The sequence below is a fragment of the Falco naumanni genome, chromosome 1 (genome assembly GCF_017639655.2).
Source record: "Falco naumanni isolate bFalNau1 chromosome 1, bFalNau1.pat, whole genome shotgun sequence".
Lineage (NCBI taxonomy): Eukaryota > Metazoa > Chordata > Aves > Falconiformes > Falconidae > Falco > Falco naumanni.
The window spans coordinates 127,111,291-127,134,482 of record NC_054054.1 but is presented as its reverse complement, the minus strand read 5'-3'; the positions used below and the strand labels follow the sequence as shown (position 1 = coordinate 127,134,482).

The window sequence follows — 23,192 nt, the reverse complement described above, 5'->3', positions numbered from 1 at the left end:
GCCCCTGAACTGCATGCTAAGTTTATAAATTGGAGCAGACACTCTCTTTTGTCAGCTCTTTATAGTGTCTGGCACCACGTGTGGCAATTCATTGGCAGGTCACACATCATTATGCTAACATACAAATAAGAAACAATGATATTAAGCAATTATTACTGTTACCAAGCATGAGGGTCGATTACAATTCCCAGTTGGGAAGTTGCAGACTTTTTATCAGCACAGCTGATGACTACCTTGAATTGCTGAGAACAGTTTTAGGGCTCTGGGCTGAGCTGGCCCTCAGTCGTGCTGACTCCCTGCACCTGCCCAGGGCTCCTGGGATGATCCTGCTTCCATTCTGGGACCAGCTGCAGGTGAGGAGTCAGCAATGCTGCCATGAGGTAAGTAAGGAATTTTTCTACTGTGCTGTGTTTTTCCTTATTCCCATTCTGAAACTACATCAGAAATTTTCTTTGGGGCTTTTAGAGTTAGAATCAAGAGACTTCTGGGCAGAGACCCAGTTGGGGGAAATGTATAGCAAAAACGGCTACCTGGGAAAGCTTTGATCCAACAAGAGGGAGGGTTTGACACTGTGCATTGAAATCTGTGTTCCAAAACAAAGTTAAGCATATCAAAGCATTTTTTTTAAATTTATTTCAGTTGTGTTTGGTTTCAGCATTCAGAGATACAAGAATAACTGTTTCCCATACAAGTAAAACAGATACAGGAAAAACTTTAAGGAGATAGTGAGGACTGGCACTCAAAATCTTGACAGCCGCTTGCTCTTACCAGTGCTCAGGACACAGCATGGCCTTTCACAGCAGGTGAACAAATGGAGCAAAGTGAGTCAGCTTTTATTGTAGCCTCTGGCCTAAACCCTTTTATAGGGCTTGTGATGCCTCTGGGCTTGCACCCCGGCTCAGGGGGCTTGGGGTCTGCAGCACTGGGCTCCTGCTTGTGCAGCATGGCTGGATCACAGCCCGCTCCCACGGGCAGCCCCATGGCATGGGGCAGCTGCTGGGGGAACAGCAGCATTCTGGTGACCAAGTGCACCTAGAGGAACAGCAGAAGGATAATCAAGGGCCTCTGGTGGAGCTCACAGTCTCAGTGTTAAATAACATCGGCTTGCAGCAGTTGGGGGGGCAGGACTCATTCCAGCACTATTAATATAGCCCCTATTTATACTCCTAGGCTCCTGCAAACGGCACAGCAGAGAGCTACAGCTGCAGAGCTAAAATGGAATAAATGTCAGCCTCCAGGGAGAAAGCGATCCTTTCAGCCATCATGCAGGAAAGGAGATGGTGAAAGGACAGAAGCTGGGGCAGGTTTCAGACCTGAGAAAGAGGAGCAAGCTGATCAAAGCACCCTGAGTTTGCAGCCAGTGGGCAGAGCCAGCCAGCAGCCTCCCTGCAGCCAGCAAGTCTGTGCGGAGAGGCTGCCAGGAACACACGCGCAGCCTCACAGGCAGCCCCTACAGTGCTGGTGGAGACAAGGTGGGGGTTTGGGCTGCTGCTCTACGGATCCGGTACCAGGTGTGACTCGGGGACAAAGGAGCAGAAGCCTGAAAGGACATTTGGTGGGGGGAAGGCATTAAGTGCATTGTCTGCTGGGCTGGGAAGATGATGGAGAGCACAGGAGGGCCATATCTGAACACCGCTGCCTTGACATCCCCTGTGGGAATAGCTCGTTTGCTGCAGATGACGTTTGGATGTACCACGTTCAGCCTGGTAGTCCATCAGGGGGGATTCAGCGCGGCATACGGCACTTTCTGCATGTTTGTCTGGACCTTCTGTTTTGCTGTCACTGTCTTCATCATCACCTGCGAATTCACACATCTGCACAGCTGCCTGAGTATTTCCTGGGGAAACTTCACCGCTGCTTTTGCCATGCTCGCCACGCTCATGTCCATCACGGCTGCAGTGATCTACCCACTTTACTTTGTCCAGCTGGGCTGTTACCCCATCGGCTGTGAGGTGAGAGACTTTCGCATTGCAGCCAGTGTCTTTGCGGGCCTCCTGTTCATTGCATACACCACCGAGGTGTTCTTAACCAGGGCAAAACCAGGACAAGTCACCAGCTACATGGCCACCATCTCTGGGCTCCTGAAAATTGTGCAGGCCTTCGTGGCCTGCATCATCTTCGGGGCGCTGGTGAACGACAGCCAGTACAGCAAATACGTGGCAACGCAGTGGTGCGTGGCTGTCTACAGCTTTTGCTTCGTGGTGACGGTGGTGGTTGTGGCCTTCAGTGTCACAGGTAAGACTGCCTTGCTGTGGTTCCCCTTTGAGCGCTCTGTGGTCGTCTACACCTTCGCGGCCGTGCTGCTGTATGTGAGCGCAGCGGTCATCTGGCCGGTGTTCTGCTTTGACAGCAAGTACGGCTCCCCCCAGCGCCCCAGCCTCTGCGCCAAGGGCAAGTGCCCCTGGGACAGCCAGCTGGTGATTGCCATTTTCACCTACGTGAACCTGCTGCTCTATGTCGTGGACCTGGCATACTCCCAGCGCATCCGCTTTGTCTCCCACCTCTGAGATGCGGGTCTCCTGCTGCTGAGCCATCCCAGCACCATCAGCAACAGCAGTTGGGGATGCAGTGGGAGATGGGATGTGGGGAAGGGAGGTGCTGAGCAGGCATGTGCGCAAGAACCATCAACCAAACTTCAAGGTTAAGACTGACTGGACCAGCAAACTATCGACCTGTTGTGGGTGGGCTGCAGCTGATGCTGGGAAAAACCCATTCCCTGTCGCTCATCATCTGCCTCAGCCACCCGCTGCCAGCGCAAAGAAACAACACGACTCCAAGTATGCAAAATGGCCTTTCATCTCCAGGTGGCAGAAGTGCTTGCCGCTGCAACAGCAGGTCTGCAGACTACCAGATTACTGAGCCAAATATTAGGAAAGACACCAAGGATTTTGAAACTGTTACCAGCGCTTAACCGTAATCAAGTGACTACCCAGGAAGTGGGAAAGTTAAAAGCTGCATCAAGGAACACCAGTTCTGGAGATGAAAAACAGTCCCTCAGAGTTTGGGTTAGTTTGGGCTATGTGGTGAGACACAAAGTGCTTGCAAGCGTGGGAAATTCCAGTCAGGATGTTTCTGAGAAGAACATCATAGTTGTAATAGCATTGCGAAGATTACCAGTCCTTCCCCTTCCTCTCCTCTCCTTAGCTGTTTAGCCCAAAAAAGAATATCCTCAAGCATGCACCTTGTGGGGAAGCATGGGATACTCCTATTTAGCAAACACGGAGTCACTACATAAGTGAAAATCTGCAAAATTGGGGCTCTTCTGCCAAGAACCAGGGTGCGGAACAGAGCCAAATTGCCAAACAGCCATGTGTAACTCGACATCTTTGCTTGAGCAGGACCTGAAGGTACCTTGGCATGTGCTTTGCCCCAGTTCATATGCCACTGTTTCTGTATACTGATGTCAAGAATTTGTTTTTTTCTGGAAGCTTAAAGATAAATTCTGGAGGGAGGGAGGAAGGTCATGCAGAGATGGACTGATCTTGCAGCGCTGCACTAAAGACCAAACTGGGCCAGGGGGGCACAGACGGGACAGGGTGCAACAAAACTTGCATATGACGGTAAGGCACTGGGAGCGCTGCCCCAGAGCAGATCAGGCTTTCTGAGCTCTTTGTGTCACCAACCAGCTCCATTTCTGTGACCTGTCCCTGACAAAACACACACTTTGAAGTCCCACATTGCATAGCTCAGATTTCAGGCTTAATTGGGAGAAATGTTCTTCATTTCTGATCCAGCGAAAAACCAAAGCAGTCTGAGTACTTGTGCAGAAAGCATACAGACCAGATAGGTTTGATTAAAATTGAAAGTAGCTGTCTTATTTTTATTAGCCGATTTATTTTTAACCAAATTAAAATAAAGCTGAATGGCACTTACATACTACATCTCCAAAGATTTGTATACTTTTGTCTTGCTCTCTGCACAGCTTTTCTTTCCCCAGACGCAGCTCTTCAGCTTTCTGCCAGAAAGCACAGCTCAATTTATTTTGGTTTATGAAGCCTGAATCCAGCCCCAAAAAAGTATATACACAGGATGGCTGAGACCTCTGGCTGACATTCTTTGTAGCAGAGTCACTCAGGAAAAAGGAAGGAAACTTACTTTTCATCAGTGCTTTGTATGGGGTTTGAAAACCAAAGGGAAAAATTGTTGGGACAGAATGCGTTGGCTAATTCTGCTACCAGGTAAGAACCAGCCTTTAGCAGTGAGAATTATTAGCCAGAACCAGTATCCAGCATAAAATACCTACCAAACAGCCTTCCAAGGAGGGGGGGTTTCTCCCCTGAAAGTCGCCATCAAGGGCAGGAGGTCTGGAAAAGAATGGTCCAGCAGGAGCTTGCCTAGCTTGTCCTAGGGTAAGCCCCAAGCCTTTCTACTGTACATATAAACCAGGACATTAGAGAGCTTTATTTCTTGCCACACAAACAATTTGAGCAGTTGTACAAATAAGAAATGCTGACTTGGGAAAAGGAATCCATTTGTATTGGAGGTGGCGGTGTACAAAGAGAGCAATTGCACACAAAAGGCACCTTGAGCATTTATGATGTATTCTTTTTAAACCCATCAACCTGGACAAATTAAACTGTTTCACATTTGAAAATTACTTATTTTTTGTTATTACAGAGCAGTAAAAATCCAACAGGTGACTGTGAACCATTATGAATTCTGTTCTAAAATTCCAACCTGCAAATGCAGGAATATTGCTTTACGAAAGCACCTTCCTATGGGCTCTGGGGGGCTCTGAGGGGTTGCTGGGTGCCAGGGTGAGGAACGTGGATGGCAGGTATCCCCAGGCAGGGCTGCTCATCCCCAGAGATGGCTCTGCAGGTCTTTTGGGCAGCGAGGTCTGCCAGAACGCCCCTCAGCTGGTTAACGCTTTTTTCAGCTGTGCATTTGCTTGCTTTTTGCTGTGAAGATTTTGCAAAAGGAGCAACTAGTGGGAATGTGGTATCTGCTCATGGCACAAGCTGATGCCACTCACACGCTGTCAGGGATGAAGAGAAAGGCCCAAGGCAAACAGGTAACTGGGAAACAATGGGGGTAAAATGGAGTGCCTTCACAACAAGAAGTAAACAGAATTTAACATGGAAATCATGATACCACTGACTGGAAGAGTGGAAAGACAAGTCATTGCCAAGAACAGTGTGTTCAGATTTAGCTTTCTCATCTGCCAGCCAAAGACTGAGCAAAAAATGTTAGCATGGTCAAAATGGCAAAAAATGATTGTGTGGACAACAATCCACTCTTTTAGGAGAGAAAAAAAAAATAACAACCTCATGCTTCAGTGGTTAAAACACTCACTAACCATTGGAAACTATGAGATTACCCAATCTAGGACAGAGAACATCAGATACCTGCTTAATACGATTTTAACAACCAACCCTGTAACGATTCAGTTAATTAAACCCCCCTCTATTTCCAGAGCTTTTCTTTCCCCTTAATAAATCATGATCAAGTAACTTGCCATGAAACAGGCGCCAACGTTCTCACTGTTTTGGTGAAGCGGTGGCAGAACGTGCAGGCATTCATTTGGAATTGCGGGTTTGTGCTGCAGCCGGTGCAGAGGCCTCCAGGGGATCCCGGCCCGACAGAGAGCGAAAAGACCTGGATTTAGAACGGGTTGGGGTCTGGTTTGGTTTGGTTGGGGTTCCCCCCCTTCATTTTTGAAGACTTGGGTTCAGCATTCCCCAAAGACAACCTTTAGGAGCACTTAGCAGCAGGAGTTACACCGAGATATTTTTGTCAATAAAGGAGTAAGGAAAAAGCCAAACGGGGGGATGGGGACAGGGACAGGAGGCAAGAAAAAGAAACCACCGCAGTAAGTTGACGTTAGGAAAAGATACGCTCTGCCTGGTGCCCGGGGTCTACAGCGACGTGTTTCAACGCATCTTTGCCTCTGCACAGCCCGTCCCTGCGGGAGTGCGGCCGCGGCCATGCGGGACTGTGCCCGGGGCCGTGCAGGGCTGTGACCGGGGCTATGCGGGACCGTGACCGGGGAAGTTGCGGGGGCGCGCCCCGCCCGCCCCCTCCCGCCACCGCGGACCCGCCCGTTGCGCTGACGCGACTTGCCCGGTTATCGGGCCACCAAAGCCCCGTCCCGGGGCAGCGGCTGCCCGGGCGGGGGGAATGGGGCCGGGGCCGCTTCCCGGAGAGGCACCCCCCGGAGCCCCTCCCCGCCTGCTGCTGGCCCAGGAGGCGGCGGCGGCGGGAGGACACGACGAGGACCGAGGGCCCCTTCCCGCACCTGCCGCGACCGCGCGGGGCTGGAGGGGCCGCGGCATCCCGGGAACGTCCGGGGGAGCAGCTGGGGGGCCCGCCCCGCCCTCCCTGCTGCCGACAGGCACGGCGGGCACGGCGGCCCGGGAAACGGGGGGCGCTGCTGGGGGGCAGCCGGGAGCTGGCGATCCAGCCCCCCCGCCCCGGCCGGGCCCCTCCGCGGCGGTGCCCGAAGCTTCCAGAACGGCGCGCGCCACCAGCCAGCGGCTGCGGCGGGAGGACAGCGCCCCCTAGCGCCGCGCCGCTGCACCGAGCGGACACCGGCGGCGGTGAATGATGCAATACCCGCTGCCGGTTGCCCCAATAGCTGGCGAGAGCCGCGCCGGTGTCCCCGCCCCTCGCCCCTGAGTGGCGGAGAGCCGGGGCGGCCCCGCCCCGCCCCTCGCCGATTTGCTGCGCGCCGACGGCCGGTGCCGCTCACACTGCGGCCCCACCTCCCTGCGCGGTGCGCGGCCACGTGGCCGGTGGCCGGCGGCGGCGGGGCGAGCCATGAGCGTGGGCTTCATCGGCGCCGGGCAGCTCGCCTTCGCCCTGGCTAGGGGCTTCACGGCGGCAGGTGGGCGCAGGGCGCGGCGGGCGGGAGGGGGGCGCGGAGCCGCCCGGGCTGACGCGCGGTGCTGTCCGCAGGGGTCCTGGCCGCGCACAAGATCACGGCGAGCTCCCCGGACACCGAGCTGCCCACCGTCAGCGGGCTGCGGGTGAGTGCGGGCGGCGAGCGGGCGGGCGGGCGGCGGCGCGACCCCGGCGGGCCGCCCCCGTGACGGCGCTCCCGCTTCTCCCCTCCCCCGCTGCAGAAAATTGGTGTGAACTTCACGGTGAGCAACAAGGACACGGTGAAGAGCAGCGATGTCCTGTTCCTGGCCGTCAAGCCGCCCATCATCCCCTTCATCCTGGAGGAGGTGGGCCCCGACATCGAGGCCCGGCACATCGTGGTCTCCTGCGCGGCCGGCGTCACCATTAGCTCCATCGAGAAGGTGAGGGGCTGCGGGGGCCGGGGGCCTGCCGGGGTCGGAGCCGGTGCGTGCGGGAGCCGGCGCGGAGCCCCCGCAGCCGCCCCGCAGCGGCATGGGGGACGGGCCTCGCTCGGCCCACAGCGGTGCTGCAGCTGCCCGGCTGCTTCGGGGCCCCGTTGCCCGCCCTCGTCAGAACAAGCTGTGAGAGCCTTGGCGCCAGCTCTCCCCGCCCAAGGTGTTGTCAGGTCCCTTTCAGCTCAGCAGCGTTGGGCTGTCTCCCAGGAATTTCTGCAGACGTTGTGCTAAGTCTCTGCGGGAGCTGGTGTGGGAGAGAGTGGCACAGCTTGTCGCTCCCAGCTACAGCTCTGCCCACCTTCCTGTTTGTTGGTACTGCCTAAGACTTGACACTTAAGTTTTGGCCGCATCAGCTTAAAGGAGGACGTTTGGAATATGGGAGACTGTTTTTCCTCTGTATGTGTTGTTGGTCTTGCATGTGGGGAGCCCCTTCCTAGACAGCCTGTTTGGTATGCCAGATATGCACTGAAGCTTGTTTTAATCTCTTCCTTCTTTCTTTCTTTCTTTCTTTCCTTCTTTCTTTCTTTCTGTCTCAAATAATTTTCTGCCCTAAGAAACTCTCTGCCTTCTGCCCCACACCAAAAGTGATCAGGTGCATGACTAACACCCCAGTGGTTGTCCGGGAAGGTGCTACAGTCTATGCCACCGGGACTCACGCGGATGTGGAGGATGGGAAGCTCCTGGAACAACTGATGGCCAGTGTAGGCTTCTGCACTGAGGTGGAAGAGGACCTGATAGATGCTGTAACGGGGCTCAGTGGCAGTGGCCCTGCGTATGTATGTGCTGCTTTCTCAGCTTGTGGCGGTCTTGGGGAGAGCAGTAGGCTTTGCATATGGTGAAAGTCTGTGTGACTTCAGTTTGTCATTTCTTGTTTTTTTCATCACTCACATTCATGACAGGACAGGTAATCCCGGTATCCCATTTATAAATGCTTTGGGTCAACATCAAAAGTCCATTACCAGTCAGACAAGTCTGAAGTCCATAGCCAGCATGCATTGTCCACATGTCCGTGTTGCAAAACGTGGGACTGTAGTTAGTACAATGCAAAAGCTGAATTTCTCCCATTCCCCCACCCCTGAGCTGGAACTCGTGGGAGGGAAGCCTGGTGTGGCCCCCATGCAGTAAAGGGGGAACGTTTTTGTCAAGTGATAGGAGTCACGGTGTAATCCTGGAGGTCTGGATTCTCTGCTCACTGAGACTATCAGTCTTGGAGTAGAGCCTTTCAGTCACCCTCTTCCTCTGTCTGATTTCAGGCGTTCACTGCCCTGGATGCTCTTGCGGATGGGGGAGTGAAAATGGGACTTCCCCGCAGGCTGGCTGTTCGACTTGGAGCGCAGGCTTTGCTGGTCAGTGTTTCCTCCTCCAGAACATGTTTGAGTCTATGCCTGCTCTGTGCAGTGTTCTGCATGTCACAGTTTGAAATTATCTCAGTCATTTTACTGAATCTACTTTAAAAAACCTGTTTGCTTTGACTGCACGCAGGTTCCCAGTGAGGGGATGTGGGAAGTGTCTGCAGCAATCTGCTGGCGCTGATGGTGTAGGAGCTGGGACCTGGGGAACCGTGACTCCTCTGTAGGCCTTTTCAGCTCTGAAAAGTGTTTTAGCAGCCTGCTGATGGCTCTTGGGCAGGAGCCCCAGTTTTGCCCACCGTGAGTGTTAGGTGCCGCTTTGTGCAGTGGAGAACAGGAGTATTTGACAGCCAGTTCCTCAGTCAGAGCTCTGTCAGATGTTTTCTCTTCCTCGCTACAGGGTGCTGCCAAAATGCTGTTAGAATCTGAGCAGCATCCTGGTCAGCTGAAGGACAACGTCTGCTCACCTGGGGGAGCCACCATCCATGCTCTGCACTTCCTGGAGAGTGGTGGCTTTCGCTCACTCCTAATCAATGCTGTGGAGGCTTCCTGCATCAGGACAAGGTGGGTGCCTAGGAAGTCCTAAAGAGCCCGAAAAACTTGCACTCCATACTCCCTGTCTCTTCCTTTTGCTATGTCTTTCTTTCTCACCACCCCATTGCAGGGAGCTGCAGCATCTGGCAGACCAAGAGAAGATCTCTGCAGCAGCCATAAAGAAGACCTTGTTGGATAAGGTGAAGCTGGAGTCTCCTTCTCTGTCTGTGGCACCTGCCAGCAAAGTCAGCCTGTTTACCAATAGGAGCTCCAGCAGCAAGAAGAACTGACCAGACCACAGTAGTCTGGCCATGCTGAACATGAGCCTCCTCCATGCCCTTTCCTTCTTGTCTAAGGAAAAATGCTTACTCTGAATGTTGGTGTCCCCCATACTCAGCACTTGGCTTACAGCAGCTGTGGAGCAGTGCAACGCTGTAGAGGAGGGTCTTTAACCTGTAGTGGGGTCAGTGCAAACTGTTCCTGGCATTGCTGTTCTCTGTTGGGCAGGGGTGTAACATCATCGGAGCTTCGTCAAGGGCATTGTTTGTCCAGAAGGCTTGCATAATTCTAGGACTCGGGCAGTGTTCAAGGTGTCCCATGCAGAAATGGTTGCTAAAGGTTTCAAAGGTTTGAACCAGGCCTGGATCTCTCTTGCTTCATCTTGCATCTGGTGTCAGAGCTTGTATCTTGTTGCTGTCTTTCTTTGCTAGAGCAGATGCTGCCACACAAAAGCAGTGCTGGGTGTTACACTAGAGGCTGGGCCCTAAAGTGTCTCTCATAAGGGACCAAAGTGCCTCTGCCCCATCTCTCTTGACTTTGAGACAGATGGTGTGAACCTCTGGACCGCACTCCGTTTCTCTCTTTGGTGGCTGCTCTGTCTGCTTTGGGGAACCATGAGCTGCTCTCACTGTTCCTCCTTCACTGCTAGACTTGCTTGGGTGTTTGGCCAGGTGGTGGGGTGGGTGGTCAGTGCTCCCTTTTTGCTCTCTGACACCTCTTCGTGCTCTCCATGGGCAGAATCTGTTCCCATGTGCCTATGGATATCTCTCAGTGTCACTGTGCACTGCGATGCTCTCCCTGCTCTTTTCACTGCTCCTGGGGCAGCTGGGAGCAGAGCTGAAATCAAGGACAACCTCCTCCAAAGAAAAGTCAACTTCTGTACCGTTTCCTTAGACTCAGGAAGGGTTTTTTACCTTGGTGCTGAGCTGCTGTGTGGCAGCAGGGCTCTTCCTCAGCACCCTTCCTTGCATCAGGCTGTACCTCCTTGGACTGCAGCGTTGATGCCTGTTGACAGCGGCTGCTTCAGCTTGTGCAATCCAGCCGTGTTGTGGTGGACTGACTGTCCCTCCACAACAGCATTTCTCCCAGCAAAGCCCCTGGGCTGGTGAAATCTCCAGCGCAGCAGCCAGCCCTCTGTGTCACTTTATATTGGCACAGTTATGTCTCTAGTATTTTCTAGACAGTTTCTTTTTCCTTACTGTTTTTCTGAAGGTGTTGCACTGCTAATGGCTAGAAGGGGAAAACACCTAGAAAAAAGTTCAGGGCTGCTTCATGCAGTTGTGTCCCTAGTTCTTTAGAACAGAAGACTGAAGGGAAACACTGAGTCATCTGACGGGGCTTGTGGCTCAGATCTTGTCCCACGTCACCTAGCTTGTCCTGCATGAGACCTCGGAAGAAAGTCAGTTCCAGCTTGGCACAAAAGAAGCTCAGGAAGGACTTCAGAATGCCTGATGCCTGTCCAACAACAAGCACTTGCTTGGTGAAACACATGCAAATGACTACACTTGTGCAGAGGAGAAAGACCCTTGCTGTTCTGGTCTGGAGAATTTCCCATCTGACTTAAGTTTGTGAGCAAGAAACAGCAGTGAAGGATGGGGGGTAGGAGCAGTGCCTTCTGCCCCCGCAGCTCTACTTGTGAGGGAGCTAATCTGGCCAGGGCTGTGGTAGCAGCAGGCAGAGGGTGGCCCTGCTCAACCCTTCCTGCTGGCTAGCACAGCCCTGAGTGCCAGGCCAGGTGCGAGCTGGCACTGTGCAGTGTCAGGACAACATGGCACTTCCCTTCCCTGGGCCCACCAGGGAAAGGAATCACTGAGGGTTGCAGACAAAGGGCAGAAGGAACCAACGCTCTGATCAGACAGAAGGCAGATTGCAGCCTGTCACCTGGAAGGCCAGTTAACCGTTACTTCGGGCACAGTCTTGGAAGGCAGCCCCAGAACAGCAGCAAAGAGAAGGTTGTATCTACTGTTTTCTATGGTATCTTTATAGCCGATGTCCCTGTGTGGCTTCCTTGCCTCTCCACATTTCTCCCACGGCCTGAGTCCATTTCCAAGCCAGAAAACTGCCCAAGGCGTGCAAGCTGCCACAGCCCTTCAGCAGGGCTGCCATGGGAACAGCATGCTGCAGGGGGTGGGATGGACTTGGGTGGGTAAATTGTACTGTGCTCCACCTTGGGGTGTAATGCGGGAGGGATGATAAAAGGGGGACGTTTAAGATGGGCTTATTGTCTCCTGAGGAATCCTGGATGTGTAGGCGATGCACAAAAAGCATTTTGGTATTGATGCAGAGGCTGCCAAAGACCACCTGGAAAAAAAAACAAACGATCTAACACCAAGGAAAGCTTGGAAGGGTGTGAACAACAGTAGGGAAACAACTCGTTAAGGGAGTAGGGGGTGAAGGTCCCCTGAGCCGAAGGTCTCCAACACTCAAGGAATGTTGGACACTGGCGAGATCAAACGAAAGGTTACTTTGTATGAACTAAAGACTGGTAAGAGGGAGCAGCCTGCCGAGGGGTGACTAATGGCCCCGGAAGCCGAAGAGTCAGCAGGAATCTGCAGTAACTGGGGGACAGGGAAACATGCAGGGGGAGATTGCACCCGCTGACTCAGTTCAAGGTCAGAGGCTTGCCCCTCCGTGCTTGTAAGGAGCATGTGTGCAAATTTACATGGCAAACGAGTCTGACTTTAATAAGGCGTGGTCTGCACTGAAGGATAAGAATAAAAGAGGAAAGCAAGTGCCATTTTAGGAGGGAATAAGAAAAAAAGCAGAAGGGACTTCTGGATGAGTGCTCCTACAAGAAATACCCCGTTGGCAGGTCCAATGCTGGATCCAGGACTTGTGATGTCTCTCTCCCCCTCTACCTCCACTGCCACCCCCCTGCCCCCTTCTTTTATTCTTTTACCTTTTTTTAGTAAGTAATGCAAGGCATAAAACTACATGCACAGCAAGTGATAAGCATTTCTGCTGCTCAATTATCTACCAGTGAGCCTGACTATGGAATACAAAGTCTTTGTTTACCTGTGGTATTGTGTATACTCTGTTCCAACCAAGAAAATCAGTGAATCTGAGTCACTCCTCCCTCCTTGGCAGGATGTGTCACAAAGGTGCTAGTGATGTTAAAGCATTTTTAGCGTTAGGCTTTTGGCTGGTAGCAGGGTACGACCCTATAGGCATGTCAGATGGTTACTCCTCTTCCCTCTTTATATAATAAACCGCTTCTCTGACAGAGTGCTGCGTTTGGTCTGGGTTTGTCTCTTGCCCCTGGTAGCAGGCGTTGGGTCCTTGCTGCCTGCAGTGAGTGTGCTCAAGGCTCTGAGGATGGTTTGTCTGGGTGTGGGACTGGGAAGTGCACTGGCCTGTTTCTCCTTGTCATCCAGGGTCCCTAAGCAACAACACACAAGTTGTTCTAGGGCCCTGTGTGACCAGTTTGCAGAGATTTAAAGGGAAGGGAGAAAGCTCAAGTATCCTAACCCTTTAGGCTTTCTAGTGGTTCTGCCACTGCATGCAAATTCCATGGGGGGTGAGTGGATGCTGCATGTTCCTCCCTTTCCCATGTCCGAGGCTGTGAATACCCTGCACAGGCAGGCCAAGCTAGAAGTGAGATGGCTTAACTACTGGCTGATGCAAAACAAAAGGGTGCATTGCAGAAAGACTTTCCACTTGGCTGATAAAAGTGTGATGCAGAATAAAAGGTAGGGTGGCTAAGCCTGAGCCCTTATGCAAGGGAGGCTTATGGGCTGCCCCAGCATATCCCCAGAGAGGCAGAGCTATAGGCGAACTTCCCAGATGCTTGTAGACCTGTAACAGCTGGCTGCCACAGCAGATGGCAAAGCCAGCCTGCCAAGGGCCACAGGAGCCCCACAGAAAGAAAGTTTACATCTCCTGCAAGAATGGCAGAGCTGGTGCTGAATACCCAGGGCCCAGCCTATTTTCTCCTAAGGAGCACGCTTTTGCCATTATGCTACCATAACTCCTGTATACCCACTTCCATTTCTGCACCTTCCACTTGTCCCTTGTCCTCTGCTGTACTCATCAGCCCTGCTTTGCTTGTGCACAGCAGTAAATGCAGCAGGCGCCAGTATCGCCGTGTTACGGACTCACAGCCGGAGCCGCACAGATGGGAGCGCCCAGAGCAGGGCGGGGGGCGGGCAGGGAGCACTGACAGCAGAGGAGCCAGTCCCGGTCTTAACACTTTTCAGCCAGCGCTTGCTTCGGCACTGGCACCAGGGCCCCGAGAGCGGCTGCAAAGCGCTCTAAGCGTTTTCGGCGGAGACTTTGCTACTCCTCCGTGCGGTTTCAGCAGCTCTAAGAAACTGTGGATGCAGCAAAGAGGGAGCGCGAGGTCTCCTGGGGGCGAGGACGCCTGTGTGCTGCTGGCTGCGCCGGGGCGGGAGCGGGGAGCGGGAGCGGGGAGCCGCGCTCTCCTCTGCGCTGGAGCCAAGTTAAACCGCAGGACGCGGAGCACGGAGCACACCCCTGTGGGGACAAGCACCCCCTGCTCCTGATGCGCGGCTGCTCCTCGCAGTGCACCACAACACGCGTGGGAGCCCGAGGAAGGCAGCCACACACACCCGCTACCCCGACAGGTGCCCGGGACGCCGGTTCCGCCGCGGCAGGACGTCTGGCAGCGCGCCAGGCGGGCAGCCGCTGCCAGAGGTGCCCGGAGGCCCCCCCCCCGCAACCAGTGTACCGGCGCTTTAGTGGGGCAGCGGGCGCGGCGGCTGTGTCAGGGCCCGCCCCGGCCCCGGAACTGCTCCGCGCACGGCTCAGGGAGAGGCACGGCCGGGGCCAGGGAGCCCCCGCGGCTCCGGGCTGGACACCACCCCGCCGCCGCCGCCCCTTTAAGACGCCGCCCCCGACAGAAACGCGCGTCCCCCTTAAGGTATGTGGCCGCTGCGCCGGGCGCTTCATGAATGGAGCCATGTGACCCAAATATCACGTGACGCGTCCGTGAGCGGCGGCGGTGGCGGCTCGCGGCGTCCCGTGGATCCTGGTCCCTCCCAGCGCGGCCTCCCCGCCCGGCCCGGCCCGGCCCGGCCCCGGCGGCTCCGTGAGGAGGTGAGCGGCACCGCCGGCGGCGGCGGCGGCTGCGGGCGGCGGCGGGCGCGGCCCGGGCGGCGGGCGCGGCCCCGGCCCTGGCACCGGGCGGGGCGGGGCGGCGGGCCGGTGTCCGGGGGCGGGCCGGGGCGGGCGCGGCGGGCCCGGGGATGCTAGCCGGGGCTGGCGCGGGGCGGCAAGGCCGCAGCCGCCGCTGACTCACGGCGGGGGTTCCGGGCCGCGGCCGCTCCGGCGCCGCCCGTCGCGCCGCCCGCCCCTGTCCCCCGCCCCGCCCGATTCCCCCGGGCAACAGGTGCACGGCTCCGCCGGCCCGGGGCCCGGCCCCGCCCGCCGGCGCGTCCCGCCCCTCCCGCCGGCCTCGGTCGCCGCGCGGGCTGGCTGCCCCCGGGCTGGGCCTGCCCCGCCCCTCCCGGCCGCTCCGCCCCGGCTCCGGCGCGGCCCCGGGATCGCTCCCGCAGGGGGGCACAGGCGCAGCCGCGGGCGGGTGCGAGGGCCCGGCCGGGCAGGCGGCCCCGCGGGGGTCCGCCGCCCCCGGCCGCCGCGCCCTGCTCCCGCCGCCTGCTGGCCGCCTGCTGCGCGACTTTCGTCCCGACGGGGGGGGGGCCGGGGGCTCGGGAGCCACCAAGGCGTCTCAGCCGTCCCCGCGCGGCGGGACAGCTGCCTTTCCGCTGCCGTCGCCGTTGCCGGCGGGGAGAGGGCTGGCGGCCGAGGAGCCACCCCGCCGCCGGAGCCCCGGTGGGTGCGAGCCGAGGCTGGGGGTCTGCCCGCTACCGCAGCGCCCGCGGAGCGGAGCAGGATGGGCTCTGCCGTGGAAGTGAGCCCTCCGGTGGGGCTGTGGGGCGGGCTGCGGCGCCGGGCTGGCATCGAGCGTCGGAGCGTCGGTGTGCGTCTTGCTGCCCAGAGCTGGGGGTCTTGGCGGCCCGGGGTGTGTGGTTTTGAGCTGCACGGTTGGAGGAAGGGGAGGCTGGAAGGGGGCTCTGAGTGCCAGCTCTGAACAGCCCTAAAAGCAGGTGGGTGGGCAGCTGCCTGGAGCAAGGAATTGCTGTCAGAATGTCCTGGGTTGGTGCGAGCTCACTAGGGCCTCGAGGGGAGATGGGGGCACAGGAGAAGTGCTGTCCTGACTTCGTAGGTAACTGGGGGAGTCACCTGACTCATCGGGATTCCTGGGAGGGCTGTGTGAGCTCATTTGCCAGAAAGCAAATAAGAAGAGTGTGACATCCACAACGGGAGCATGAGTCCTGGTGCAGTGTGCTCGACTGTTGCCAGCAGACCACCCTCCTCCGCCTGCCGGGTGCTGCGGGGCCTGTTGGGGAGCGCAGCCCATTCCTCTCTCTCCCAGTCTCTCTCTCCCAGTCTCTCTCTCCCAGTCTCTCTCTCCCAGTCTCTCTCTCCCAGTCTCTCTCTCCCGGCCAGCCAGCGCTGGAATGGGTGACGTCACCGTGTTTACATGGGGCTCGTGGTATGGTTCTGCCATCAGGAATGTGGAGAATGGGGCCCACGTTGAATCATGCACGGTGCTGTCAGCTCCCTTGTGCTGCCTGTGAGCTGAGGAGAGAATTGGCTGCGCTTGTGCTGAGTTCAGGCCTTTTGAGCTCTGGGGAAATATGTTGAGGCTGCATTTTCTTCATTGCAGTCATCGCGTTTGACACTTTTCAGCGTGATCTTTCTTCAGGAAGCTATCGACAGTGAGCAGTCGGCAGTCTGGAGAGTTAGGCCAAGTATGGTCTCTGTCTTGGTGCCAGTTCTCTGGGTGTCCTCTCTGTAAAGCTGCCAAACAGCTCTGTCTCTGATCCTTCAAATGGGACCCAGACAGTAGCCAACTAGTCTCTGGGTTGTTCTTCCGATTCTGCTGACTTATGTGTTGCTGTGTCTCATTTTGATCCCCTCAGGAAGGGGGACGAGGAGAGGTAGGATCACCAGGTGTTTTTGGGGATGGTCCTGTTACAGCTTCGAAGGTTGTTGTGGGAGACTTCTGCCTGAGGATGTTGGACTCCTCTGGGTAAAAATGCTTGACTCTTTAAAGTTCAAGAGAAGTTAAATTGCTGTTGTCAGGATCTGGGGCCAGCCTTTTCTCTTGCCTGCTGATAGCTCTCTCACCCCCGTCTCTCAGCTTTGGCAGAAGTCATGGTGAAAGGCGAAGGTTGGTGCCTTCGCAGGGTCTGGACAGCGTGAGCAGCCCTGCTGGTTCCTGAGCCCACCCCAAGGAGCTCTCTTCCCAGTGCAGTGCCTGATGCAGCACATTCGTTGCCTTGTTTTGTTTCAGCTCTGCTGTAACAAAGGAAGTTGAATGCTTGCCAGGCAGCTGGAAATTCTTTAGTGCCACAAGGCAAACAAATTTCTCTGGTCCCTCTGACGGTACCTGCTCTTGGTTCCCTGCACTCACCACAGAACAGTGGAGAGAGGTGCTGCAGGGCTGATGTCACTGGTGTCCCCAGCTATTCCCTTCCTTCTCCCCTTTTCCCAGGAGCCATGTTGTTTGCCCGGTAGGAGCAGAGGAAAGAAATACAACAGTATGGAAGAGTGAAGGCTTGATTTTATGAAGCAGTTGCTTATGTGCTTCACTGCAGCTACCTTCCTTGGATGGCAAAGTGACCCTTTCTATGCAGCCAGCACTGTCAGGTTGTAGCAGGCATCTCATTGGAAGGAGCATTGTCCTCTGGGTATAAATAGCCTGGCTCCTGGCAGGCTGGAGGCTTTGGGGACGTCTCTGCTGGTGTCCTGGGGAATGCTGACCCCGTTCACCTCTAATAGGTGGTGGATGCATTGCGGGGAGCCTGTACCACCGCTGCTAGAAGAGTGTAAATTTGTATTTGCTGAGTTGTGCATCTGATTCTTGGCTGTAACTGTACATCAGTGCCTCTTGTATTTAGCAAAGCAGCAGCAAACTAAATTGTTGACTGGCACTGAAGAGACGAAAGGTACAGAGGTGTTTGTGGACTGTACTTGCATGGGAATGCTTGCCTTGCTAAGGAGCTGTGTGGTTCCTGGCTGTTCAAGGTGCAGCAGTGTCTGTTGGGCAGTATCTGAGCAGATTAATTCACTGGGCAGTGTAGCAGCACTCTGAACTAAAGCCTGAGGGGAGGAGGTACACAGGGATGGAAACAGGAGTTTGGGTATGAGTCACTGTAAAACCAGGCCTGGGAATTGCTCTTAACCAGTTCTGAGGTCCTGTCTTCTGTGGCAGTGAGGGTGTCCACTCTCCTCTGGTTCTCTTCTCTGTTTTCTTATGACATACCTTTGCTCTGAAGATAAGGGAGGGAGAAGGTGGTTCTGGGCCCTGGCACTGCCAGGTACCAGGCAGGACTTTGTGACAGAAAAGCCCTACAGCTGGGCTCAGCTTTGTGTGACCGGGAGGGGTGACGGCTGCTGAGGCATCAACCCATTTGTGATGGGATTCCAGCGTGCCCAAATGCTTCCTTGTGCTGCAGTATCGGGTTGTTCTGTTCCTTGGGAAAGGTTGGATGCAGAACCTTGACTTGAACCTGGATGTGCTGGCTTTCCTGGGAAGCAGAAAAAGTTTGGAGAGGCGTGAGCGCAGCAGTAGTGTTCTCCCATCCTGCAGGCTGCCCAGTGAGGCATGTTGTGGAGGCAGAGGCTTCACCTGCACTCCTTGCCCAGGGTCGCCTGTTCTTGAGCTGTACTGGTTGCCTAGGATGTGGTAGGACTCTTGTCCTGGGGAGTTTCTGGGCTGTGCTTGGGCACCTGTTGGAAGGGTGTGTCGGAGAGACAGGCTGCCTTGCTCTGCTTGGGAGTGACAAGGATGAGGCTGGGAGCAAGAGGTGCAGAGTGCCAGCATGCTGAGTCAGCATGACTGGCCCGGAGCAGCCATGCTCTGGACCCAGCCTTCTGCCTGCCAGGCTATTTTTGAAAATGTGGCTTCCGTGTATTCTGACTCCTCCTAGTTTTTTTTAATTTCCCCCACCCCAAGTAAAAAAACCCAAACAACCCAGCATTGCCACAAAGTGTCTGTGGGAGCAGAGGTGTGGAAGGGCAGCAGTTTCTGTGCAGGGACAGAATCTGCTGCTTGTGAGTCCAGCTCAGCTGGGTGCTTGTGAAGCCTTGTCTGGGGAAGGGGGGGAGTGGGATGTGCAGCAGCACGGGGCGTTGCTGCTGGACTCTGCCACAGGAATGCCGCAGGCTCTGCTGTGTCCTGGGGGGGCTAACCTGACCTTCCTTCCCTTCCAGAACCTGATTGACAAGGCTGTCGTGTTATGACGACCCCCAACAAAGGAAACAAGGCCTTGAAGGTAAAGCAGCAGGTGGAGGAGAGGTGCGGGTGGTGGGTGCAGGCATCCGCTCCAGGTTTCACAAGCGTGTGCTGCCTTCTCTTCCAGGTGAAGCGGGAGCCAGGTGAGAATGGGACCAGCTTGACAGATGAGGAGCTGGTGACCATGTCTGTGCGGGAGCTGAACCAGCATCTACGGGGCCTGTCAAAGGAGGAGATCATCCAGCTGAAGCAGCGTCGGCGCACGTTGAAGAACCGGGGCTACGCAGCCAGCTGCAGAGTCAAGCGTGTTACCCAGAAGGAGGAACTGGAGAAGCAGAAGGCAGAGCTGCAGCAAGAGGTGGAGAAGCTGGCCTCTGAGAATGCCAGCATGAAAATGGAACTCGATGCTCTCCGCTCCAAATATGAGGCTCTCCAGAACTTCGCCAGAACCGTGGCCCGGAGCCCTGTGACCCCGGCACGGGGGCCTCTCACCTCCAGTATGGGGCCCCTCATCCCTGGCAAGGTTGCTACTACTAGTGTCATCACAATAGTGAAATCCAAAACGGACGCCCGGTCTTAGTGAAGCGAGCATTGCCTGAGCTTGTCTGTGCAGGGCAATTAGGCACAAAACCAGCCTGGAATCCCCAAAGCACAAACCCTCCCCACATGGGTCCGGGTTCCTTCTACTTGGCCCAGGACTGGCCTGCTGATCACTCCAGTTTTATCTTGTTGTGTCCAGATTGATATGAGCAGTGGTGATGCGTCCCTTGTCCTGTGCAGACAGAACCTCCCACCCAGCGGTCTGTAGCCCTCGGGCACCCTTGGGACAGACTGTGAGATCTTGGTTTTCTAGCCAAAGAAAGTCTGTGCAGCGTGGCCGATGGCAGGGCAACAGAAGGGCTTGGGAAGGTCCAGAGGGAGGCTTTCTTCTGGGGGCCGGGAACCCTAATTTTTCCGGTCACTTCCAAAGGCTTTATTTCATTACTTTTCAAGGTGGAGCATCTCGGTGCCTGACTGCCAGGTGCCTGGAACCTGCTGCTTTTGTTTCATTTGGTGCCCGTAGTTGCAGTTGGGGTATTCTGTGTAATAGGTTTTTATTCCTTTCTCGGTGTGCCTCTGTGCCCTAGCAGTGGGTTTCCTTCAGACGTCCGTTGTGTTAGCTGTGTAAACTAGCGGTGGTGGAAAGGAAGATGCTGTTGTGCCCTGTTGCCTCTTCCCCAGCGATGAGGAAGGAGCCAGGACAGGGCCCTTGCAGGGGCCCAGCACCCCAGGGGAGGGGGGGAAGGTACTGTGCTGACTGCAGGCCGGTTTTGTGCCTAATGTGTTGCACCGAACAAGACCAAAATCACTAGTTGTTCCCGTGTTTTGAGGGTATCAAGTGTCTCTAGTGTGACGGTTTACACAACCAGTTTATGTGGTTAAATAGCCCTTTATTTAAAGAGAGAAACATCATTTTAAGAGTTATTAAATTATCTAAGTTTAAAATTAAAATCGGACAGAAGAGAGAGCGTATTTATAATCAGCTTTTTTATCTGAGAGGGTGAGAATATTTGACCATACGAATGGGGAAATATTCTCGGAGACTTTGCTAGTTAAAAGTTAATAAATAAATAATTTTAAAGTTTCTCATGAACCTCCCGCAAACTGTTTGTGGCTCTGAGGTTAGTTTTTATAAAGAGTTATCAGACTTTATTTATAAAACTTAGAAAAAGACAAAAAAAGAGGCAAGTCCTGTTTGATATCTTTTTGCAATTGTACCAAAAGTGACTTATTCTTGACCTTGCTGGCTGCCGTTGTGTCCCCTTGTGTTGCACTCTCTGTGCTCTCTGAGCTCTTGCGTGGTGCTGTGGTGTGGTGGTGCCAGTGGCTGCCTTTTCCATGTGCTGTCGTTTCATGCTGCTGTCATTTTCCCTAAGCTCGACTGAGAGATTGAGTTGGAATCTCTCCGAATTCTGCAGAAGGATTCTGGCACACAGGCAAAGGTGCTACCATTCCTGAAGGCAAAAACGCATGTCTGGTGCAACAAAGTAGTGATGCCTGCCCAGAAAATGCTTCTCTGCAGGGGCACGCTGCAGGAGCAGGGGCAGCTTGGGCCTCTTGCTGAGCAGCTGACACCGGGTAACTCAGTTACCTGAATGGGGAAAACGTTGCGCTTTCCTTCCTCCAGCAAATCTGGTAGAGAAGTAACACAAAGGAGAATTGTCCAAGTTTAGGAGGAGGCTGATGGGATTTAACTCTGAAATGGGATTCTGTGGTCAGAACTTGTGTTGCTGTTGCAGCTTATCTGACGAGGGGCAAGCCTGCCTGCCTTCCGGGCAGCATGGGACCAGCGCTAGTCCTTAGTGTCTGCATATTACTGAAAATTAAGCTGTGGCATGGTTACTGTCTTTCCTGGTGCAGCTTCTGTCTATGGATGTTGGAAGAGTGCTTAGATTTACAGCTGTGTGACACAGCTGAGAAGTTATTTGTGGCCAGGCTCCATTTCCACAAACACTTTGGTCCCCCTCTCCCCTACCCAAAGATCTGAGCTGATTACTGAGTTGTTTTAGAGAGCAGGACATGGGGGTGAAGTCCCTGTGATCTGGCTGCTGAAAGTCTCCTGAACAGAGAGGACAGACCAGGATGGCACAGTCTTGTGGGGAGGTGTGGTTTGCCATACCGGGTGGTTTTTTGTGATGTGTTTCTCACATAGTTGAGCTGATACTGCTGTCTTCTGGGCTGAGCTGCAGGTAAACCTGCTGAAGGCTGCAGTGTGGCAGGAGAGGAGCAGATAGCTGGTGGGGATTTCTTTTCGCAGGGTGGAGACTGGCTTTGCTCTGAGTGCGAGTTTAAGGAGGAACTGTTTGGGATGCTTTTCCCAGTGAACTTCCTGAACCAGAGGCAGGTTAGAATATTGACTCCAGGCTTCCCCCTCCCAGCCCTGGGCTGTCTCTCCTCTGAGCTGAAGTGTCCGACATGCTGCTTCCCAGCCATTCACTGGGTGGGCTACAACACTGAGCAGCACTTGGCACAGAGCTCTGGACTCTAACCTCTGTCTTCCAGCTGGTGACATGGTGCCTGGAAGAGGTGAGATGCTCCAAAATGCAGAAACCTCTGGTTGGTTGGGGTGTCAGTCCCAGCCCTGTCCTTCCTGGAGCCAGCCTGAGATTGAACCTGGCTAGAACACCATTCTGAGCCCAGCCAGAGGCCCGACCTCAGCAGGGTGAGCAGCCAAGGTTTTGTGCATGGGGCTGGCCAGGAACTGAGCTCTAGAGGCTGAAGGCTGCGGTGTGAGGAGGGCCCCATCAACAGGGCAGGCAATGACAGGCATGGTGAACTTGCTTCCGCTGTACTCTGCAGCCAGGAATGTCCGGGTCCTTCCCTACCTGCTGGGTGGCAGCCGTGCGGTTGCTGCTAAGAGGCCGCGCTGCTTTGGAGACGGTGAGTCAGGAGGATGGAGCAGGTGGCAGCACTGACTCCACTAGATGTTAATGATGTTTCTTCTCCCCTGCGCTGTGCTCTGCTCGCTAGCTTGTGGCCTCAGCCTGCTCTGAGTGGCCGAGCGTGTTTGACATGTGGTGTAGGGGGGGCAGGTGCAAAGCCATTGCTGAAGGGCACCTGTGTGGTACACAAGCTCCGCGGGTGCCAGGCTGGAGGTCCGCAGGGATGTGGTCCCCAGTCGTGAGTGCTGCTTCCCCACGCTAGCGCGTTGGCTTTGGTTTTGTTCTCAGTGATGTGTTGGACCCCCGAGTGATGTATTTCTGCGGTGTCCAAGGAGAGTCCCGTCCTGCTCCAGGAGCCGGTCCCCTGCCAGCGGCTTCCCGTGCCCGCGAGGTGGCCCCTGCCCCGCGCCGCCACGCTGACCCCTCTCTCGTGTATAGTGTTCTGGAGTGTGATAGTTCTTGTTCCTGAGGTGCTCGTCCGTTTGGTTTCCTGCTGTGAAGGGTGTCGTGTTTTCTTTCTCCTTTTCCTGGTGCCCTCACTGTGGTGGCTGGGGGGTCCCGGCCCCAGCCTGTGCCCGGGCCCGGTGTGTCCTGTGGTGAATCGTGTGAAGGTGCCGCGGCCGCTCCCGGGCTGGGCGAGGGCTGGGCGGCCCGGGGGCCCGAGCGGGCGACTGGGTGGAGGGACGCGGCCCGGCCCCTCCGGGCCCCCTGCCCGCCCTCCGCCGCGGCGGGGGGGGGAGGCCCGGGCCGCTGGCGGCCACCCCCTGGGCTCGCCCCGGGGGAGGTTTGCTGGCGGCTCAGCCCCGGGCCCGGTGGGGCGGCCGGGCCCGGCCCGGGGCTCCGGGGACTGGGCGGGGCGGGCGGGCGGTATTTATTGCTAAGTTATTGCCCGGGGCGGCGGGCCGGGCGGGCGTTATTTATTGCTGTACATAGTGTCCGTCCGCGGCCGCCGCTGTTTTGTACGTGACAATAAACCGCTTTCAAACAGCCGCCGCCTGGCGCTTCCTTGGGGCGCGGTCCGCCGTGGCGCGGGGGGGCGCTGCCGCAC

At 55.6% G+C, this 23,192-nt stretch overlaps 3 protein-coding genes and 1 long non-coding RNA gene across 9 annotated transcripts; 3 read left to right on the top strand and 1 right to left on the bottom strand.

Moving 5' to 3' along the window:
* The first annotated feature begins 625 nt into the window (after positions 1 to 625).
* Positions 626 to 5,833, top strand: MYADML2 (myeloid associated differentiation marker like 2). Its single transcript, XM_040582283.1, has one exon. It carries the CDS (start codon positions 1,599 to 1,601, stop codon positions 2,505 to 2,507), a length of 909 nt encoding a protein of 302 aa, XP_040438217.1. The 5' UTR covers positions 626 to 1,598; the 3' UTR covers positions 2,508 to 5,833.
* An 852-nt stretch (positions 5,834 to 6,685) lies between these two features.
* On the top strand, positions 6,686 to 12,685 carry PYCR1 (pyrroline-5-carboxylate reductase 1). Its single transcript, XM_040582281.1, has 7 exons — positions 6,686 to 6,826; positions 6,898 to 6,968; positions 7,065 to 7,244; positions 7,853 to 8,074; positions 8,552 to 8,644; positions 9,048 to 9,211; positions 9,312 to 12,685. The coding sequence occupies exons 1-7, from the start codon at positions 6,760 to 6,762 to the stop codon at positions 9,469 to 9,471; spliced, it is 957 nt and encodes a 318-aa protein (XP_040438215.1). The 5' UTR covers positions 6,686 to 6,759; the 3' UTR covers positions 9,472 to 12,685.
* Positions 7,255 to 15,801, bottom strand: LOC121082621. The gene is made up of 3 exons (XR_005826068.1): positions 15,790 to 15,801; positions 8,529 to 8,541; positions 7,255 to 7,797 (listed from the first exon to the last, which is right to left on the bottom strand). It is a non-coding gene; the product is annotated as an uncharacterized LOC121082621 (long non-coding RNA).
* Positions 14,318 to 23,131, top strand: MAFG (MAF bZIP transcription factor G). 6 transcript variants are annotated; one of them, XM_040582289.1, is made up of 3 exons: positions 14,318 to 14,339; positions 18,701 to 18,762; positions 18,850 to 23,131. In XM_040582289.1, the coding sequence occupies exons 2-3, from the start codon at positions 18,727 to 18,729 to the stop codon at positions 19,300 to 19,302; spliced, it is 489 nt and encodes a 162-aa protein (XP_040438223.1). In that variant the 5' UTR covers positions 14,318 to 14,339; positions 18,701 to 18,726; the 3' UTR covers positions 19,303 to 23,131. The 6 variants fall into 6 exon arrangements, with proteins under 6 accessions (XP_040438223.1, XP_040438218.1, XP_040438221.1 ...); XM_040582284.1 differs by lacking the exon at positions 14,318 to 14,339 and adding an exon at positions 14,391 to 14,515; XM_040582287.1 differs by lacking the exon at positions 14,318 to 14,339 and adding an exon at positions 15,056 to 15,250.
* Positions 23,132 to 23,192: the final 61 nt, after the last annotated feature.

Coding starts and splice junctions, on each gene's coding strand:
- MAFG (XM_040582289.1), top strand. CDS start 18,727: ATGACGACCCCCAACAAAGGAAACAAGGCCTTGAAG. Junction 18,763..18,849: donor AAGGAAACAAGGCCTTGAAG/GTAAAGCAGCAG, acceptor CTTCTCTTCCAG/GTGAAGCGGGAGCCAGGTGA.
- MYADML2 (XM_040582283.1), top strand. CDS start 1,599: ATGATGGAGAGCACAGGAGGGCCATATCTGAACACCGCTGCCTTGACA.
- PYCR1 (XM_040582281.1), top strand. CDS start 6,760: ATGAGCGTGGGCTTCATCGGCGCCGGGCAGCTCGCCTTCGCCCTGGCT. Junction 6,969..7,064: donor CCACCGTCAGCGGGCTGCGG/GTGAGTGCGGGC, acceptor CCCCCGCTGCAG/AAAATTGGTGTGAACTTCAC. Junction 7,245..7,852: donor CCATTAGCTCCATCGAGAAG/GTGAGGGGCTGC, acceptor TTCTGCCCTAAG/AAACTCTCTGCCTTCTGCCC.